Source organism: Onychomys torridus, chromosome 7, assembly GCF_903995425.1.
Source record: "Onychomys torridus chromosome 7, mOncTor1.1, whole genome shotgun sequence".
Lineage (NCBI taxonomy): Eukaryota > Metazoa > Chordata > Mammalia > Rodentia > Cricetidae > Onychomys > Onychomys torridus.
In genome coordinates, this window is record NC_050449.1 from 51152501 (window position 1) to 51173650 (window position 21150).

Here is a 21150-nt window from a genome sequence, read left to right on the forward strand (position 1 = left end):
AGCTGAGCTGCTAAGAAAGACTTTATTAATAAGGTCAGTCAGAGAAGGGAGAAGGCAAGGAGCCTGGAGATGGACACACTGGTACCAGGGGGTTACAAACAGTAAGAAACACTTTATTATAACTTTACAACATATAAATAGCTTGGGTCCAATCTGTGCTTTCTGGCAGCTGGGCACCACACCCCCCCGTCCCTTGCAGGCTCCTGCCTTCCTTCACATTGCACTGTTCATTGGTGGCTCTGGCTCTGAGGCCAGTGGGAGAGGCTGGAGAAAAGGGGCCAGCAGCCCAGTCCAGCTCTCCAGCTCCTCGTGTGCTGGCCTGCACCTGTCATCTGCTGGGGTTACGGCTGCTGTGGAAGGACCGCTCCTCAGGGGTCAGGCCAGCAAAGAAGGGATGCAGCAAGGCTTCTGCCAGTGTGATGCGCTGAGCAGGGTCGAACTCTAACATCCTCCTCATCAGGTCAAACAGCTGCACATGCTCCAGGGAGTCCTGGAGCATGTAACTCTGCTCAAGGACACAAGGTGCCTCAGTGTGACGGCAGGGTTGTGGGAAGCCACCGCAGTCCCCTTGCCTCTGGGATGCCTTGCTGGGATGGGTCGAGGAGGCAATGATGCCTCCTTGGAGGACTACTTCTGCCCTCCAGGACAGAACAGCTCCTTTCCTTTCATGCTCAGAACTTAGGCTACCGGGTGGGATCTTGCTGGGTTGGTGCTTCTACCCCACATGCAAAGTTCTGATGGGTGGGTAGAAATCACCTCTGCGAAATGCACTTGTCCAGGTACCAAATAACAGTTGACAGGCCTCCTTCCTGGCCACATCTAGGTTTTCCCTCCCCCTTGCCTCAGTCCTGCCTAGTTCTTCCCAAAATTCAGAGCAGAGAGAGGGACAGAAGCAGCAGTCTGACAGCTGGCAGGCTCTTCTGGTGTGTTTCCCCATTATATTCTCAGCCCCATGTGGAAAGGGGCATGGCTAAGGGCCCCCTCAGGGGCAGCTTGCAGAAAGCCTCACTGCCAGTACCCAGTAGTCTTGGGTGCTGCCTCACAGAAAACTGGGATGATCAGGCAGCTGTTGGCTGCCCGTCCTGTCTCTGCTGCTTGTTTGCCCAATGCCTGGGGTCTCCTTGGCATGAGCTGAGCTGGGGGAGCCAGAAACTGACCTTCAGAGGTTTGCAGTTCTCCTTCACATACCGCCCATCAGAGCTGTTCTCATCCCAAACCAGGCCCCCTTTGTAGAAATATTTCTGCTTCCTAGAAAGTCGAGGAGAAAGGGGAGTCAAGGAGTGGGAGCCCTCAGGGTCTGGGCTCAGGTGGGAGGTAGGAAAAAGTGGTTCCTGGCAGTCTTCTGGTAGCAACAGGGCAAGAAAAGAGGTATGGGCCTGACCCTACAAAGGGTAGTAGGGGCAACAGCTTTTACCAGACTGGTTCAAGGGACATACAGGAAAGGCTATTAGGAGCTTGGAGAACCACAGAATACTTGGCAAAGTCTTTATCTCTGGTACCTAGCTGACCCAGAGCCATGGAGACTTCTTACCTGGTACGGTGGATCATGTGTGATGGGATGGGCCCTAGGATCTTCTCCATCATAACCAAGTGTTCTCTGTTTTCATGGGTCTGCAGAAGACCAGGGACAGAGCAAGTAGGAATTAGGCCCAACCTCTGCCCACTATGGAAGAATAAATGGTGAGGAAAGATAGGCCAAGAGCTCTCCCTGCTCCAGGAAAGGAAAACTGTCTCAACCTGACCTGGTGGCAGCCCACAGCCCTGGTACCAGGGCCAGGTTCATGCTCTTTGGCCCCATAGGTAGACCTGGCTGACTGACAGCACACCAGTTTGGTTCTTCATGCCACAGGATGCCCTTGATATGCTCTTGCCCAGGCAGAATCTACTTGTACCCAGTCTTAGCCTTGATGAAATCATCCCTACCTGCTTTAGACTCTTCAACTGATTCCTTCCCTGGGCAACTATAACCCTTAAGAGTCTATTTTCACATGGTAACTGGTAGGGATGGAAGGTATCGATTTCTTAACCACACAGAGCTTCCTGACCATGTGCCCTGCAACCCACCAACTCAGTACTATACCTGGAAGAGTGTAAAGCCACGGTAGTACTCGAAGAGAATGCAGCCAATACTCCAGACATCACAGGGCTGTGCCCAGCCCAGCTCTGTAAGCCAAGATGGTAAGATAATGAGACCTAGTACCCCGTCCAAGGAAGCTACCACTCTGGCTGGCACAGCTCCTGCCCAAGCCCCACTAACAAGGCTGTTTTTGACTAAGACCAAGTCTACCTCAGTGTCTCAGGTATTATCCAGTTCTGGGTGGCAGACTGATGGGTACTGTTTACCACCTGCCTCACTTTGAGATGGTCTTTGTGTAGCCCGAGGCTGGCCTTAAACTAATCTTTTCTGCCTTCTAAGGACTTGGATTACAGGTGTGTGCCACCAGATTCAGCTACTTATTTTGACAACTGCCCAGTGTAAACAATATTGGAGGCTATAAAGCCACTCACCAAGGATCACCTCAGGTGGGCGATAGTGACGGGTGGCCACAATGGTGGTATGATGTTCGTGGTCAAATGTGGCACTGCCAAAGTCTGCCACTCGGATGCTGGTGTTCTTCACTGACTTCTCCTCGCAGCTCTGAAGGCAAGGCAGGCCAGCTAGGTCAGTCTGCCCAGGTAGTTGACCTACCTTGGAGCAGGGCCACACTCTTGCCCACCCAGTCAGTGCTCTACCTTGTGCTCATTGTAGAGGGTTTCAAACTCAGAATTCACAAACAAGATGTTCTCTGGCTTCAAGTCTGTGTGGGTCAGCTGGTTCTCATGTAGAACTAGGGGAGGGATAAGCACATATTGAGACCCTAGGCTTGCCTGCCAGCTCTTAGCCAGAACTGCTCACACACAACCTTAGCAGGGAGCTGGCCTTAGCCCTTCCCAGCTTAAGAGCTTTGAAAGGCTTCTTCATAAGCCTTCAAAACAGTAAGGGAAGGAATGCTTTCTATCAAAAAACCCTTCTACTACTCTCTACAGAGGCAGAGCCTTCCCATCTCACTGAAGCTGCAGCATTAGTGAATCCTTTTCTCACCACTAGCTATATAACAAGGCTCGCTGTACCAAAGGTGTGACTGCTGGATCATATGCCTATGAAGCCATCCCTGAGCAGGAAAGCCTTCTGCACCCAATCTCTTTCACTGGCGCTTTCTACTAATTTCTTTTAAACCTCAATGTTCCCATTTGGCCTGTAAGATCCTCACAATTCCACAACCCTATCTGAGCCATACTTGCATTCCCTCTCCAATGGACCGAGTCAACACATCCTAAACCTTTGCAGAACTGTGCCCCTTACTTGGTTCTTTCCCCCTATCACCTACTCAGGCCCTGCACATCTTAGCTCTAGGCCTTTCACTTGTCACTTTCCAAGTTGTCTTTCTACACAAGTCCTACAGTGCACTGAGCAATGCTTCCACCAAAGCTGCTATTCGAGGTTGGTGGAGAGGTGAGTGACAGAGTCTGGGGAGCAGGCCCTGAGAGTCAGGTCCACCTTCTACCTTTTCCTCCTTTCTTTTTTTCTGGAGCTGAGGTCCAAACCCAGGGCCTTCTGCTTGCTAGGCAAGCGCTCTACCACTGAACTAAATCCCCCCCCACCCTCCTTTTCCTCTTTTCTATGAAGGTGAAGGTAGGGTCAGTAGCTAGGCAACTTCTAGAGTACTTTCCTGTTTTCTTCCTAAGCACCTGGGGAAGAAGCTGGCACATGCAGTCCCTACATCGTCCTCACACTCCTATCTGAAGACAGAAGGACCTTCCAGCCAAGGGCCCTAGGCCCAAGAGACCTTGCGTTAGAGGAAGTGGCAAGACCACTAGGCAATTTTGTTTTGAGGGCAAAGTACTCCATGCTCCAATGAACAATGGGCACTTACATCTAAGGGCATGGCAGAGTTGGTAGGCCATGTGCCGGACATGTGGTAGGGGGTAAGGCTGGAAGTTGTTCTCCTTCAGGAACTCAAAGGTGTTCTTGCCCAGGAGCTCAAAGGCGATGCACATATGACCATGGAAGTTGAACCAGTCAGACATCAGGACACACAGGCTAGAAGAAAAGGATAGGTGGGGTTCAAGCTCTGCCTCACCTGACTCCCAGGATAAGATCATTGTTTTGCATACCAAGATACAACGCAGGCCTCAGAGCCAGAGCACATGTCTCAGTCCACTATCACACAGATGAGCTCTGAGTGAGAACTGTACTTCCTACTGTGTGGAGGGACATTTTGGTCCCAGCTCACGCATGGCTGGGATGGTGAGCAGCCCTGCTACAGTTACCAAGATAGAATTACACTAGTACAGAGCACAGGCCTCCAGGTACTGCTGAGCTCTCTTGAGGGCCTGGGTAGGTACATTCCCCTCTGTTGAGTGTAGCACAGTGAAGTGCTTGAGAGATTGACTGGTATCTAACTGCCAAAGAAAAGCTCTCTTTAAGTGTCCAAACAAGTGTCACAAATCTGAGAGGTCCCCAACTGATAAATGTAGGGCTAGTGAGCTGGAGAAATAGCTCAGAGGTTAAGAGCACTGGCAGCTCTTCCAAAGGTCCTGTGTTCAATTCCCAGCAACCACATGTTGGCTCACACCATCTGTAGTGAGATCTGGTGCCCTCTCTGGCCAGCATGCATACCTACAGGCAGAACACTGTATACATAATAAATAAATTAAAAAAAAAAAAAAAATTTGAGGACTGGAACTACTTCAAAACAGAAAGCCAGTTGCCTGCTGGTCTTTTCTGTGTCGAACACACAGACTGCAAGCCCAGCGCCACTTAGAGGTCTTTGACAACAGTTAACTCTGCAGCTCTCACACAATTGAGCCTGTATGATAATGAGTATTCAGAGACGTGTAATGCCTGGGGGGTGCTCACCAACCTAAGAAGAGCACCTATGTGGCCCGGACAGGTGTCTCCATGAAGGGTAAGGTGACCTGCTGACGTCCCATGCAACCTAAGTCAGAAGCTCATTTTTTAGTAAAAAAAAGGGGGGACCTATAGGTCCCTGGCCCGTTTTGGGTAAATGTTGCATTGCTTGCTGACCTTGACCTTGATGTCCTCCCTATGCTAATTCCCTGCGAGATTCCACCCTCCTGAATGCTTAAGGGAAGCTCCTTGTCTGTGTATCCTGCATATTGGGCATTAACAGCTTAGATGCAAGATTGTAAAACATCAGAAGCGGGGGTTGGGGATTTAGCTCAGTGGTAGAGTGCTTGCCTAGCAAGTGCAAGGCCCAGGGTTCAATCCTCAGCTCCAAAAAAAAAAAAAAAACCAACATCAGAAGCGAACTTCTGCCCTCAGGGGTTCTCCCATTGTGCTGTAAGCCTGTATTTAAGATCTCCTCCCTCCTTCAATAAATGGCATTCGGCATTCAAAAAAATAAATAAAAAACAATACAACAACAAAAAACCCACAAAGCCAGATAGGGTAGAGCCTGAAGTCCAAGAGTTCTTTCCAGAAAGAACCCATCACACTCCCCTGAGTGTTGTGAGAAAGCAGTACCAAACTCCTGTAGGACACTGAGAAGTCCCTGGGGGTCCAGGTAGCTGAAACTGGAGGATGCTACCCCAGAGTGACCCCCCCCCTCCTTGCAGACACTCACAACTTATTCTCTTTGTCCTTCTCCTTGATTTTCTTGAGAACATTAATTTCTAGACGGGCAGCCTCCCGGTACTTGCCCACATTACGGATGATCTTCAGGGCAACCTGTGACTTCCCTCTGTAGATGGGGAAAAGAAGTTAAGGCTTTCATCAGCCCAGCTCTCTCCCCTTCCCTGAAATCCAGGAACTCTTAACACTACTACATAAACTATAGGTCCTGAGACAGTGTACTTGAGGTCCAGCTGGTTGAAAGCAACACCAGAGAAGATCCCCTGGCATCTGTATGAATGTTCTTGGCTTCCATGCTGTCATATATGTTTAGGACCTCAGAAACCTCCAACTCCCCAAGGAGAATCCAGGCAGAGGAGTTGAGGCCAATCTTGGACCAACCCCAGTCCCTGGTGCTTATCTGATAAAGCACCTCACAGGCCAAGCTACCCTACCCAGAGCTCAACCATATACTTTTTGACCTGTGGGCAATAGTGAGGCTTAACTTCTTCACTGGATGCCTGGGCTACTTCCTATATATATATACTACACTCTAATCTAGGTCCTTTCCCCCAACTATCTAACTGCCTCAGCATTTACCACCAGCTACAGAGGGCCAGGAACTCTTTCTCAGTGTTCCATCAGAGTTCCACTGTCGTTGCTCTGCCCTTTACACTCTACTCCCCCACTAGCAGGCCATTTGCAAGATGTGAGCAGACAAGGAAACAGGCCAGGCTAGGTTGCCAAGACTTGTCAATGAGAGCTAGTATTCAGGTGCCAGTGGAGACCTGAAATGAGGTGGCCCTGTCCCACCAGGATGTACCCTCTGGTGCCTCAAGGGGCTGGCCTTGATGCTGGGAACAAATTCATAGGCCCACGGGCAAAGAGAACTTCAGAATTTCAGAATGCCCGGGTTCGCTAGCCCTCATCCATTTTTCTGGTTTCTTGCACAGTGCAGGCTGAGAAGAGGCCATTACTTCTGAAACAAGGTGGCTCGTCCCACAGTGGTCTTATCTTTAACATAGATATAACTTATTCCAAAAGACACCCCTGCCCAGGCTGCTGGCAGAGCTGAGTTCTACCTCCACTGGCCCTGCAATGACTCCCTTTGAATTCCTTAAAGTTTCCCAAGACATTATGTCTGTCCTTTAGTGACTTCAGAGGCTCATTTCCCACCCCTAGCTTCAAAGACGGATAGCCCACACATTGTAGCTATCTTCCTGTGTTACAGTTCTTGGATCTGTCTTGTCTACATCTGGTCACAAGACAGTGGATATGTGCCTCTACACTCATTCTTGGGTCATGGTGGGCGAAACAGTATTTGAATGGAAACTGGGAGCAGAAGGAAGCTTCTCAGTCACAGTAGCACTTCCTATCTCAGGGCTGAAGGAATGGCTGACTTTGGGTTTAATGGTTCTTTCTGAGAAGCCCACTTAATGTGGGAGAACCATCAAGAGCAGGCCCAGCTCAGTCATCAAAGGCTGAGGTGTAACTTGGGCAACCACAGAGGATGTTCATGTCTCATCTCTGAAGCAGTGACTGGCATGGCTCAAATGAGGAAGGACACCAGCACTCTTTAGCTAATGCACTAAAGCAATTAGAGGTTATTAAGGCAGGAACACAACTGGCTCCCAGAAGGTTGCCTCTCACCTGCAGCTACAGGGAAGAAGCAAGGACTTCAGTCTGGCATGTGATAAGGGAGAGTGTTACACTGTCAGGACTGGAGGGAGTGATGTGGCCTCAGCAGAATGACAGACAGGCTCTGCCTCTCCATTCTGGACACACTCAACATGGACTATTCAAGACCCTAACACTAGGATGGGCGGCAGCTGCTACATGAGAAGGCCAGAGTCTCACTGGGACCTCTCACTCAGGTAGACACGGAGGGGCAAAGGCAGTATCAGGCCAGGCCAGCAGCATTCTCAACCTTCTGGCCAAGAGGGAGGAGAGGCCATTACTTTTGACTTCTGAACAAGGTCTCCCCACAGTGGTCTTATCTTTAACACAGGTGTAACTTATTCCAGGGCTGCTGGCAGAGCTGAACTCCAACTCCACCTGCACTGCATAGGCTTGCACTGGATTCCCTACAGGTTCCCAGAACATTTGTCTTTTCCTTTTCTCTGCCCAAGAAACCAGAAGAAAAGGATGAGGCCTGGCAGAAAATCTCGAAAAGCTCATGGGATGCAGCTCCAGGCCACAGAGGGCTTTGGTCCTATCCTATTATCAATGTCACAGCTCAGAAAGGGCAGAGGTACACACTAGCCAGAAGTTCTTAGACAGGGATGTCACAGGCCTGTCAAATCCCAAGAATTTCTCCCTTATATCATGAGATCAGCAAAACCCAACACCAGTGGTGGAGCTACCCTCCAAAAAGAGCTGTACCCTCTTGCGCCTCAAACTAGCTCTCCCAAGGATGCTCACTCCCAGAGCTGGCTGTGCTGCCCCAGCATGCTCACCTGGCATGGTCCAAGCACTCCACCACCTTGCCAAAGGTGCCTTCGCCCAAGTTCCCCACGATCTCATCTGTGAGAGAGAAGAAGCTGGGCATGAGAGTCTGGAGGGTAGGAGTTTGGCAGCTCCTGCAAGTTCACAGCATTCAAATCCTCAAAAACAACAAAGGTTCTTGCTCACTGCTACACTCTTAAAAACAGAAGTTGCTAGTGTCTGTGTCATTCAGGCAATTACTGGTGGCCCCACTAAGGCGCCACGCGCACTAGAGGCCCCTCCACGCAGGAGAGGTCTCATCTAACAAGGGGGGTAGGAAGTAGAGAGGTAAAGTTTTACGAAAGGTGGCTGTACATCGCTCTTGGAGCCAATCGCCGATCCGGCACACCAGGTGGCCCTCCTTGTCATCTTCCACACTCCGGCTGCTGCGCTTACTGCTCTGTTGGCTTCTCTGCATGCACCGCCCCCCGAAACGCCATCCGACCAATCGCATGGTAGGCGGTTCCGATTGACAGATTGAGGTGTCAGTCAAAGGCAGAGGTGGAGACGGTGAGGAGCCGGTGGGTTGGTTGGTTGGATTTTCCAGATCCCAGCATTTCATAAGGCACACAGCATATATAACGATAGGGATATTGCAAGGGACACGTCAAGACACAAACTGACTTCAAAACAGAAAAGCAAAAACAGCTACAGGTATGTAAGAAAACTCGGACATTATCTCTAAGAAGAGTGCCACAAATGCTCAGAAAGACGTCCAGCCTCTTGACACAGAGGGGCCAGGCCCCAAGGACAGCCACAGCCCTGACTCCCTCCTCTTCTGAGTCTCCCCCGCCCTGACCCTCCCATGCCTTTGGCCAGAGCTGAAGATGCAGTGAGAGTGAACGACGCAAAAAGGCGGCTGGCCCAACCTGGATCCAACCTTCTGGACTGGTCAGAGGGCTATCCTGGTTTCAGCAACAGCAGTATGCTCAGACTGTCCTTGCCTGCCTCTGTTCGCCCACAGCCTTACAACATGCTCAACAGCTGCCACGGAGAACCAAACTACTACCTGCCCCCACATGACATCCTTGGCCAAACTTGACCAACTACCAGACACAGCATTCTGCCAGCAGTCTCCAGCAGGAAATGAGCCTGGCTGAGATCCTCTGGGACAGCCGACCTTCAGGCCCCAAGCCAGCTCCTGACCTGGCCTTAGGACCCGTCCCACAACAACAGAGGGCACCAAAAATACGCAGAGCAACAGACTTACACTGCCATCCAGTGGCAGCATGTGGCACTGTGCGAGGCCCCAGGCCATGCCTCACCTGCAAGTCAACCTTCAACCCATGCCACTCAAGTCACCGAGCACTGGGCAGAGAACTCACCACTGCTATTCAGAGGCCTCTTGGCCAGCAAGAGGACCACATGGGGAGAACAGATGGGGAGAAGAGAAGACAGCACATAACCTCAGAAGCACACAAGTGACTTTCCTTTTCCACGGGATTGAATACAGCGTGGGCTCTTGGTCTGTTCAACTCACCACCCTAGAATGCTGGCCAACCTGTTTGTAAGTGGTCTGCAACAAGGTGAGGCCTGGGGCCCCATCACACAGATAGCTGCCTCTCCTCACCACAAGTACCCCACCTATCAAGGAACAAGGCAGAAGAGAGCCTGGCTGGAGGTCAGACTGGAAGCTCCCAATCTGAGCTGACTGACAGGGCAAAGTGATGTACTCTTACAGACCAGCAACTTAGAAGGCTCAACACAGAAATTCAAGATCCATATCAAAAAAAGAGAAAGGGCTAGAAAGCCAGGCAGTGGTGCCCAGCACTCAGGAAGTAGAGGCAACAGGATCAGGAGTTTTAGGCCAACCTGGAATACATAAGATTTCCAAAAACCAAGAGGAAGTGTGGGGACCAGGGAGTGACACAGCTCAGTGGTAGAGTACTTGCCTAGGATGTATGGGCTCTGGGTTGGACTTCCAGCATTTAAAAAAGAAAGGAAAAAAAAAATCTGACTGGTAGAGCATCCCTTTTCATTGGGTAATACAGACTCTGGTCCTCCAGGAGAGGAGGGCTATGAAGGTTGAGGCGGCAGAGGTGGGCAAGTCCACACTCATCAGAACACTTAGCTATGTGTTGGGGGTAGAGGGGGTTGAAGGGGATAAGACCTGATATGAAAAAGACCAGGCCATATAAAGCCCAGACCAGCAATCTTAGTATGATCCCTGAGACGTGTATCCCAGACATGTGTACCATGTAGCCTATGTCTGGAACAGTGGGTAGACACAGACAGGCTGGAAACCAGCCAGCGCCGGAGCCAGAGCCCCTACAGTTGCCACTGGTAAGGGGCCAGAAGATGGAGGGCATAACATCCTTGCTCAGCCCTGTGCCAAACACTCACGCACACATACACACGCATATGTGTGTGCACACACAATGGTATGTGTGCACAGGGCTACCAGTACTCACCCAGACCGGCCAGCCTGAGAGAAGGCTAGAAAGGGATGGGGCCTTGAGGCCCCGTTTAGCGCACTCTGGCCACCACTCACCGAGGAGCCGCTGCTACAAGACCTGGTACGACGTTTGTGACAGTGGTGGGCATGCTTGCGGGCACGGTATGGGCCCCTCTCTCGGGACCGTCTCCGATGTCGAGAACGGGAAGACCCATAGCAGTCCTCTCCAAAGGATGGGCTCCGCTCTTCACACCGATATGTATCGCTGTCACGGTGTTCCCGGTATCTCTGCTGGTAGGGTAGGCGGTCATGGCTGCCAACAGGAGATGGGGACATGAGTCAAGAAGCGCCCTACAGCCAGGTTCCTGCCAGCATGCAAGAGGCCTTTGGCAGGGCCCCTGCAAAGGCTCTCAAGGAAAGCTTGTTAGAGCTGAAGCATCCCAACTGAGGGAAGTGAGCAGGAGAGGAGAGGGGACAAAGGGACCAAGCTTACTCTCCAAAGTCTTAGGTAATAAGTGTCCCTCCAGTGCCAAGGAGAGGGAAGAAACAGAAGAAGAAGGTGAGCACAGGGGAAAGCCTCCAACAGAGAGAGTTGACTAGCCTGGGACAACTGTTCCTTTGGTCTGGGGCTCAGACAGGACTCAGGACCAGTCTTTCTAAGGCTAGGACAATGTTCCTACTTCCCACTGAGGAAGGCTCACAGGTGGGGTACTGGCCTAGAAAATACAGAGGGAGAAGAAGGGTCACTTTGTGCAGAGAAAGAAAGGGTGACAAAGTAGCTTCTGCTGAGGACAGAGAATGGAAGGATAGACAAGGACCACGGTCACGGCAAGGACCCACAGGGCAGCTGGGCAGACGCAATCATCTAAAGGACCCTAAAGCCACCAGAGCCTCCAGGCCATTGCTCATCTAGCTGGTGAAAGAAGCATTTCCTTCCAACCCAGTTCCCACTCACCTTCTGGACCGTGATCTCCTTGGAGGAGGCTCCCTTCGGGATGGGTACCGTAGTCGGCCTTCATGCTCCCGACTGTAAGACCGCCTCCTCTTCCAGCGGTAGCTCAGGTATGGGTCTGGCTCTGGGGAACGGTATCGCTTACAGTGATGCATCTAGGCCACAAGAAAGAGAAAGCCCTGCTCACCACACAGCTTACTGCTTCCAGCCACAGGGTGCTCCTGAAGAAGAGGCCCATTGTTCTATTTAGGGGCAGCCCTTCCTCCCCCACTAGGGGTTTATGAAGTAAAGAAGAACTCTGAGGTCACAATGACAGAACAGCGGATGGTGAATAAACAAACAGGTGCCCCCAGTATGGCCGAGGGCCTAAACACTTGAACTGAGTGAGTCAGGGCCCAGATAGAAGTAGATCTCTTAGAGGGATGCTGAGACTGCCGCAGAGATGCCAAGGACAGGGGAAAGAAGAGCTTCTTTGCTCAATTTCTTCCTGCCTATGGGATCCTATAACCTAAATGTTTGAGGAGCCTGAAGCTAATGAACTGGTGGCATGGAGCCAGCGTACTGGTTCAGAGACTGAAAGCTGCCTGGCTAAAGCGCTGAACTGGCCTCAACTCAAAGAAGTTGAAAAATTGTAAACTCTTAAGTCACTGAGGAGCCACAGTAGAAAGGAAAACACTAACCCTTGAGCAAAGACACAATGTCTCATCAATATTCCCTACCTCCTAGGGTCTAGCCAAGTGGGCATGGGTCCTTGCTGGTCCATCCAGTCTCAGCCCAGGAAGGTGCCACAATCCTCAGAGAGTCTAAGCTGCTTGTCTGAGGCACATATCAATGGTCTCACACCAGATGTTCCACCTTTCAGCAACAGCATCACTGCCAGCCACCCTATCTAAGCTCCCTGATCAATACTGTTTCCTGTGTCTATCTCTGGAGGTGCCAAGAAGAGGTGGCTGCAGGTCTACACTTAGTAGGTAGGCTTCCCACTCACTATCCCTAGCCATAGGACGTCTATCCAATACAGGAGACTCCTAAACTGTATCAGCAACCAGTTGAGGACGATGGCTACATGAGGCTGGTACCGGTTTCCCTCATGTCCTGCCCCTTCACACTTTCTCCACCAGATGGCCAGGCGAGACCAACTGCTTGTTTGCTTTCCAAAGTGGCAACTGCTCACACCCAACCTCTCTAGTCTTGCAGTCCTAGGCTTGCCTGGCCAACGACCTTTTAAACAACTCCATCAAGGCTGCTCCATCTCACCAGCATAATCCAAAAATGAAACAGCTACTTGCATATGAGCAGGATAAGGAGGCCAATTCATCTAAACCTCTGGGAGTCTCTGGGGACCCTAAGTAAGGCACTGCCTTCGATCTCCCCACTAGCAACCTTCCATCTGAAAAGTCTGGGCCACCCAGAAACCCTTGGAGATAAACACTACATAAAATCAGTAGATTTGTTGTTTTCACAATCATCTGAATAATGTTTCTGTTTTTGTTTTTTCCCCAATTATCTTATGGCAGATGCTCAAGCTATGGCCTGAAAGCAGTATCTCAAGTCTCACTAATTGACCCAAAAGACATTCTACTAGCCAGGGCACATATCTTCCCACCAGGCAAGTATGGTCCTGCCCATCCTCACCAGACAAAGACTATCTGGAGGATGTGATGATGTGGTCTAATATACACCAGGCCAAAGCTTTCCTTCTGGGACCTAGAAAATTTTTATGACCATGTGTCTATTTGAGTGGAAAGTCACAGCTTCAGAGTCCATTGCCAACCTAATCCACGGCCCTACCACTTCACTGTTTGCCTTTGGGCAAGTTATTAAACCACGCTGAACTTCAACGCCTCTTTCAAACAAGGGAACAATGACCTCTTCCAGGTTCTGTAAGAATTAAGTATGTCTTCCCTATAAAGTCAAAAGCCTAGCACAGGTTTGGGCCACAAGGAGACAGCCTTTCATCAACCCTGAGAAGGTTCCAGGTAACACTCAGGGTTATGATGAATGCCTTAATTTATAATCCTTTCCAAGAGACCCAATAGGAAGTTTTGGCAGAAACCTGAACTCAATCCTGGTGCTGCCACTTATTGGCCCCGTGGCCTTATTTACACACTTTAGACCTCGGTTGCCATGCCTAGAAAATGAAGATAATACCTCCCAGACTGGCAAAGGCGGCCAAGTGTGGTGGTCATGAAGTACCACATATAGGGTAGTAATGGAGATCACCTCCCTTGCAACTAACTCATCCTGAGCAGGTGAAATATGGGAAATACCAGGTGTCCCACGTCATCATCCCAGCCAGGGCTCTGGGGCCCATTTCTCATAAATTCCCTCTGATTTCCTGAGATCTCAGCAGAGGGGCTTTTTAAAACTTAAGGGCCACAATTATGCTTTGGAAGGCTCTGCACAATGAAGAAAAAGGCAATGTGACCAATGAAACCACGCTAAGAATGCCAGCTTTTTTCTGAGCACAGGCCTAGCTGGCTTCTCATATGCTGTTCCTGGCTGGAGAACCGGGCTGACAAGAAGAGCAGCCAGCCAGGTCAGCGGCTGCCCTCCCGGATTCCTGCCACCCCAGCGACCCATGGTTATTTTTGGCTGGCAGTGTCCCACCACTGCAACCTCAAACCTGCCACTTCGCAAGCTGCGGCTGCCACCGGGCAAAACGCTCCTCCTTTTCAAGGGCACGGAGGAGGGAAGCTGGAAGGCCGCCAACTCCGCCTTGACGGGGGCCAGACTCAAGCAATTCCCACCCAAGCATCAGGTCACCCGCACCCGGAACTAAAGCATAGAGGCTCCCGGCCGGACCGAGGAGCAGCCTGGACATGGGTACTCCCGGCTTGGTCTGGCCCACTCTCCGGGATGGAGCGGTTCCATCATAACAAAACACCGAGGGGGCCGGAGGCCCGCACTCGTGTCCCTTCCTTCCGCCCGGATCCCGGGGATCTCCGAGCCCCGTTCCCCGTAACCGCCAAGGGAAGACCCGGCGACCAGAGGGAAGGCCAGCCTGGGCCAGAATCAAACTCCAGGCGGCGCGCGGCGGAGGTCTGCGGGCTAAGCCTCGAGCCCGGGGCAGGGAAAGCTTTTCCAGGTTAGCCTAGGTCGGATGCGACCCCAGCCGGCTGGCCGGCGCGGGGCCCAATGTGGAACCTCCCAGCCGCCTCGGAGGCCGCTAGGGCTCCGCCTCCAACACGGCGGGATCCAGAAAAGGGGTCTACAGTGACCGCCCTCCGGGAGAGAAGCGGCGGGTCAGGGGTGAGAGGTCGGGACCGCGGCCTGACGTGGGCCAAAGAGGGAAAAAGGTACACGCCGAGACCCGACCGGGAGCTGAGGTACACGTACCAGCTTGCCCGTCCCTACCGACTCACCCAAGCCGCCCGGCTGCGGGCTGGGGCCCACACTCACCGTCTCCCAGGCTCCGGCTGCGGCTAGGCCCCACTCCCCACTCCGAGCGCCTCTTCCGCTTCCGGCTCCGGCCTCCGCCCGTGGCAGCACCGCCCCTTCGCGTGACGCAGCCGTCGGCGGCCGGGACTCGACCCGGCCCAGAGGCCTGGCCGCTCTAGCCCCCAACTCGCAGGCTCTGGGGGACCTGCCTGCCCCTCTGGGGTCGGGGCCGCAGCGGTGGAGGTCTCTTCCGGGAGGTCCCGGGAGCAGCCTCGGGCCGCGGCCCACTCCTCGCCGTGCTGTAGCGCACGTAGGTCCCCGAGGCCGCATGGGTGCGCGGCCGCGAGTTCGGCCGGAGGCCGGCTCTGGACCGAAAGGAGGAACCCACCGGACTGCCAGGCTGGGTCCACTCCGCCTCGGCGGCCCGGCCGTGCTCTCTAGCCTCTTCCTGCGCGCGGAGAGGACCGGCATTGTTCTCCCGGAGCCCGGGAGGGCGCTAGAGACGAAAGCGGTCGGTGCGCCCGGTCAGAAGAAGGCGGGCGCGACTCCGCTTGCGCGCAAGAAGCAAACGACACATTCTGCTCTCGGCTGGTGCGGGTTTTTTGAAAGTCTTGGCGCCACGCCCCAGCTCGCCCGAGCTGGCCGTGCGGTCTCCGGGAAGATCCCCGCGATCCTCGGCGGTGGGGTCTGACGGCGAGGACGTCCTCTTCCCTTGAACACCTCAGAGCGTCTCGCTGCCAATCAGCACGGTTGCTGGGCTAGGAAACCCGCGCCACACAAAAGCCCCGCGCCGTGCCGCGATCCAGCTCTGCCACTCGAGTCACTCGGCCGGCCTTTTTGCTGCGGCCTCGGGCGTGAGGCCACCCAGACCAGACCCCTCCCACCTACTGCCCCACGCTTTGTCGTGGCAGGATTATGAGGTCCTATTTTTCCAAAAAAAAAAACAGGTCGCGGTCCTTTAGGAAGGCCTCGCTTTGACGGCGTCCCCGCCCCCGCGCGTCGCGCAGCCAAGCGGGCGGGTGCGGCACCTAATTGCCCCACGCCACGCGAGGCCCGTGAGGCTGGAGCAGCCGGCCAGGGTGGGGCATCCCTTCCCTTCAGGATCCCGCTGACTCAGCCAGGACGGCCAGGGTTTCCCGGGTGCCCTGCTCTCCCCGTGCAGGAGGAGATGCGCGCCCCCCAGGCCCTGCCGCCCCCCAGCCTCCCTCCCGTGCTGAGACTGTCTCTAGAGACCTTAGCCTCTGGCTCTGACGTAGTGGCCCGGCATCCTCATCACCACCCAAATAAACAGTGGCTGAGCAAAAAAGCTGGGTGATTATGTTTGCTAACGTAGCCTCAAACTGGCCCCATAGTCATCTTCCAACCACGCAGACATTCAACTGATCCCGCCCCAGGAGCCAAGGATACTGAAAAATCCTGCTGTCAGAAGATGCAGCTCCCACCTGAGGCTCAGGGCCACACTGCAGAATTTCTTACCTTAACACGTTTCTGTGGTGTCAACACCTCCCAATACCTGCCCGCCCACGTTTCCACGGCTATGGGAAACCAGTATCCCCCAGTTTAATACGAACATCCTTAAAAAGCTTCTGTCTCCTGCCCTACCCCGGGACGTCAGGAATGGGGTAACTTAGGCAGTCTTCCTGCCTGCCCTCCTAACAGGGAAAATCCAGACGTCTGCCCGAAGCTCCCCACCCCCACCCCGGTTCCAGAAGGCACCCCTCGCTGACTTAGACTGGAACTGTCCCCTAGCCGGGTCCTCTCCAGAGGCTGCAGTTTGGCCTTCCTCCGTGAGGGTGTCCTGTTAGATCTTCGTTTTCCTGTCTCTCTTCAAAGAACTCACACCTATCAGAAGGAAAGAATCGGTCCTGAAGTGAAGTTGGGTTGACTCACTCCTCCCTAATAAATACACACCTCCTCTCTCCAGTACTCTGCAGAGAGGGAACTCAGGCCAGACCACCCCCAGAAGAGGCTTGCTGCTCCCCCGCTGCCCCTAGGCACCACACTTTTCCCAGCCTTTGCCCTTTGTCCATAAGCCTTTTCTGTGTGACTGGTCTTCAGCATGACTCCAGGGCACCAAGGAGATGCCCTTGTGCTTGTACTCAAGCCCGACAGCACTTTTTTTAACCTCCTAGGTCCTTGGGCCTAGTGCTCTCAAGTAGCTGCCCTTGCATTCTCCTCTGCCATAATCCAGCTTTGTCTTGCCTGGAATGAATTGATGCACATTTGAGCCTCAGCCACAAGGTCACTGTTGGGCGTCAGCCCAGACCGATCAAAGGGTCCCTTGAAAGGGGGTGTGAGGAACTGGGAAATGCTTAATAGGAAATATAGAAGTAGACAAATTAAAAGAGATGCAGGCCGGGCGGGGGTGGCGCACATCTTTAATTCCAGCACTCGGGAGGCAGAGGAAAGGCGCAAAGCTACACAGAGAAACCCTGTCTCGAAAAACCAAAAAAGAGACACAGGATAGCTTTGGGAGGGCCCAGCAGCCTCGAGTTTATTTTATTTTATTTTTATTTTTTGTAGCTGAGGATCAAACCCAGGGCCTTGCACTTGCTAGGCAAGCGCTCTACCACTGAGCTAAATCCCCAACCCTCGAGTTTATTTCTAATGGGCTTTTTATACACTAGCAAGGGGAGAGGCAAAAGACTTCCCTCTCTCAAGATCAAAGCATAATGTACAAGCAAGTGTAGTCCCTTCAAAACACCTGGTAACCACGCACCATGGCAAAGCATCTTGTGATTAAGCCTGGGAGTATAAGACATCTGGTGACCATGTCTTTGCACCCTATCATGCAGCCTTGGGGAGCAACATAAACTCTGACTCTCTGACCTTGAGTCAAACCACAAGTTGGAATCTTTGTGGGCTCCCACAGGTCCCCTCCCTGGAAAGCATCCTGAGAGAGGTCAGATGCCCCTTCTCTGTGATGTGATCCCACCCTCCCTTAGTTCCTCACACCCATGACTTGGAAGACCTCTTAGAACAAGTTCAGCATAGCCCTGCTTCTCAAGAGGACAATAGGGCAGCCTAACGGCAAGCCTCTCTTCTCCCAGGCCCAGTTAGAGTGGAGCTGCGGGCGCTGTGCCAGGACCGGGGACCCGTCCTCACGGTCTGTCTTGAGTGGCCTTGGGAGGTGCTGGTGTAGGAAGGCAAACGAGAAGGGCTTTGGGAATGGGCCTGGAGTGGAGAGAGACAATCTGCTTGGAGGGGGAGGGGCCTGCTGGAAGTCGGTACCAACCTGAGAGGGACCGTTCTAGGAATGTAAGGTGTGCAAAGCTGTGAAAGGTGGGGTAGGAGAGGGGCCTGGGCACCATCTGCTCAAATGGAAATATCCTCTAGGCCTTTCCTAAAGCTAGGGCGGCAGACCTGGAGCCTGGGAATGGGAAGGCCACAGGGTCCTCCGACATCCTGTGAGTGGAGGAAATCCCAGGAGGACTCGGTCCAGCCCTTGGAGGTGAAGAAGCCAGTGGTGAGAAAAGGTGGTACCAGCTGAACTAGCCTGTGAGTCCCCTCACCAAAGTGGTGGGCATGGAGGGCAAGAGCTGAAGCCGGAGAGGCGCCAGAGTGGAGATGAAGGCTTCTGGCTCCCCACATCATAAAGTAGTAGCTTGCAAACGTCCACCTGAGCCCTACGGTTTCCAGATTCTGTACTTGGAGGACGATCACTGGGCAGTGGCAGAGTTGGGGAAAGCAGGCTCTTGATCCGGACAACACTGAGTGCAAATTCCAGGCTTTCTGGGAGTGCCAGCCCAACCTGAGACATCCAGCATCCTGTTTTCACCTTCAGTTCCCCTCCTAAACTGGCTCTTGTAAGGATCAAACAAGGTCTTGTTGGTTAAGGAAGGCTACTCAAAGTCAGCACCCATAGCTCAGGGAAGCCTAGAACTGAGAACTAGATGAGCTGAGGCTGATGTTTATGTGAAGTGTCAATCAAATCATCGAGGGAGCCTGGACCAGGGGTGAGGCATGGGATGGACCCTAGTTCGGCATCTCAGCTCCATATTCCAAAACTGCAGGGCTTATTGCATAGTGTCTGTGGCCCTCATACCCAGCCCTGCCAGCTGTCTCTGGGACCCCTGCCACCTGTGGCCACTGTTCTGTGTCCACCCACTGAGCCCCACTGAAGTGCTCAGGTAAGCACCAGCCTCCTGGGATCCAGGGCACAGCGTGGCTCCTCTCCTCCTGGCAGGTGCTCAGACAGCGTCCCAGAGTGGGACGGGAGGCAGTCAAAGGAGCTTTGAGTAGGGCTGGCAGAGAACAGGAAGCAGTAGACCAAGCTGGCCAGCCACCTGTGAGCGGTGCCAGAGGCCCTGTTGGAGCAAGCTCAAATTCTGCAGAAGTGTGAGCACAAGCTGGGGTTAAGCCAGGCCTGCTGTGAGCCAATGCTCAAACAGAAAATTAGTCTCCCATCTTCTCCCTCAGGTCCTCTTTGCCCACCTGCAGCCCCAAGGAAGTCTAGATTCATCTGTACCAGGATAAAAGCTCCAGCGTGCTCAGAGCTTCTGCCTATACCTGGATTCATGTTCTAAGAGTCAGGGAGGGCTGTGAGTATTTTGGGCAGGTGCAGTCTCCAGCGCCAAGCGTCCATCGCCATGCCTCGGAAAATTGAGGAAATCAAGGACTTTCTGCTCATAGCCCAGCAGAAGGATGCCAAATCTGTCGAGATCAAGAAAAACAAGGATAATGTGAAGTTCAAGGTTCGCTGCAGCAGGTACCTTTACACCCTGGTCATCACAGACAAGGAGAAGGCTGAGAAGCTGAAACAGTCCCTGCCCCCTGGATGGCAGTGAAGGAACTGAAATGAACCAGACCTCTCTGTTTTGACCTTTAAAACCCCTGAAAAAATCCAAAAAAAAAAAAAAAAAAAAAAAAAAAGAGTCAGGGAGTCTGAAGGGTGGGGGGATGGAATAGCCAGCAGGGAGGCCCTGTTGAACAGCCCTCTCATGGCTGTTCCTGGAGCTGTGCCTGTATTTGGGAGTCATGTGCTGGGTGAGTCTAGGGGCACTCACTGACTGGAGTCAGAAGGGCTCGGATTTCTGTGCTCAGCACAAGAGCTTCCTTATATAACCAGATAAAGTGCCCATCACCATCACCAGAGATGGGGAGGTGACTTTGTAGGGTGAAGCTTCCTGATAAGGTCACATCATCTCTGCTCTAAGTAGAGCCACTTAGATTGCCAAGATGTCCGAGTTTTCAGTGACTAAGTGTCTCAGCCTAGCGATGGCCCTCATGGGTCTCTGCTCTCTCTACCTGGGCTGGGTGACCCTCAGGACCCTAGTGACAACCCATTTCCTCAGCCTCCCTGCTCTCTAGCATTCCACAACAGAGTCTCAGTCCTCTTATTGCTGTCTTGAGCTCTGGAGCCATCTTCAGCTACAAGAGAGGGTGTGTGTGTGTGTGTGTGTGTGTGTGTGTGTGTGTGTGTGTGAGATCAGCTGGGGGTGGAGAGCGTGTCTGAAACCCTGCAGGAATAGATAACAGCTGAGCAGCCCAGCTCGAGTACAGCCCGCCTCCCTTGAGTACAGCCATCAGCTGGGCCCCTGGATGGGAATCTGCTTTATCAGAGGCTGCAGCCTCTGCCCTGCCCGGTGGGGTCGGGAGGATGAGCCAGCACTGCCCAGCTGCCCTGCAGGTCGGCTGCCCTCAGCATTCTTCCCTGATGGAATGCTTTCTGGCCCACCAGGAGCGGGAGAGGTACCTGCTGCAGGGACCCCAGGGACAACAGAAGCAGAAGAGACGGAGGCCAGAAAACCGAGGGAGGGTGGGGGACTGAGAGTGGAGCCCGAGGGGGAGGACAGGCAGACCGCCCCTTTGTCTTTCTACTGCAGACAGTGGTGAGAAAGGCATTTGGACCAGATGTGTTGACAGCCCCCTGGCCCAGAACCTAGCCCAGAGACCCCAAGGGTAGGGATGACAGGCACCAGAGCCCCTCCCAAGTGGATGGAGGGCAAAGCTCTGCCCGCAGCTCTGTTACAGTTTCAACTCTGCCCTGTACCTTATTTTCTGGGCTTCCATCTTGAAGCAGGACTCAAGGAAGGAGTACCATCAGCAGGCTTTTACCCAAGCAGAGGAAATCCCTTCTCCACCTTTCACCATTCAGTCCAGTTTCCCCCGGGCAGATAGAGAAACTGAGACCAGACTGTAGGGAAGAGCTTACCTAGGTGCACAATTCAAGTTGTGGGGAGGCCTCAGCCACAACGTGCCGCTTGTATGGGAGGAAGTCCCAGGATCCTGCACTGTATATCCATAGCAGATCCAGGGGCAGAGCTGTGATGATGCCTCAGAGCCCAGGCAGAGTCTCTCTGGAGGGAGCTGAGCCCCCCGCCT

At 53.1% G+C, this 21150-nt stretch overlaps 2 protein-coding genes across 6 annotated transcripts; one reads left to right on the forward strand and one right to left on the reverse strand.

Annotated features, from left to right (window-relative positions):
* Positions 1 to 82: 82 nt before the first annotated feature.
* Clk3 (CDC like kinase 3) lies at positions 83 to 15754 on the reverse strand. Of its 5 annotated transcripts, none has more exons than XM_036194135.1 (13): positions 14848 to 15754; positions 11449 to 11600; positions 10590 to 10806; positions 8414 to 8510; positions 8071 to 8137; positions 5628 to 5744; positions 3915 to 4081; positions 2734 to 2828; positions 2509 to 2638; positions 2081 to 2163; positions 1532 to 1611; positions 1158 to 1248; positions 83 to 505 (listed from the first exon to the last, which is right to left on the reverse strand). In XM_036194135.1, the coding sequence occupies exons 1-13, from the start codon at positions 15295 to 15297 to the stop codon at positions 329 to 331; spliced, it is 1923 nt and encodes a 640-aa protein (XP_036050028.1). In that variant the 5' UTR covers positions 15298 to 15754; the 3' UTR covers positions 83 to 328. The 5 variants fall into 5 exon arrangements, with proteins under 5 accessions (XP_036050028.1, XP_036050031.1, XP_036050030.1 ...); XM_036194138.1 differs by lacking the exon at positions 14848 to 15754 and adding an exon at positions 14811 to 14827; XM_036194137.1 differs by lacking the exon at positions 14848 to 15754 and adding an exon at positions 14218 to 14656.
* Positions 15755 to 19400: 3646 nt separating this feature from the next.
* LOC118588057 (60S ribosomal protein L38-like) lies at positions 19401 to 19613 on the forward strand. Its single transcript, XM_036194364.1, has one exon. The coding sequence runs from the start codon at positions 19416 to 19418 to the stop codon at positions 19611 to 19613; it is 198 nt and encodes a 65-aa protein (XP_036050257.1). The 5' UTR covers positions 19401 to 19415.
* The last annotated feature ends 1537 nt before the right edge of the window (positions 19614 to 21150 follow it).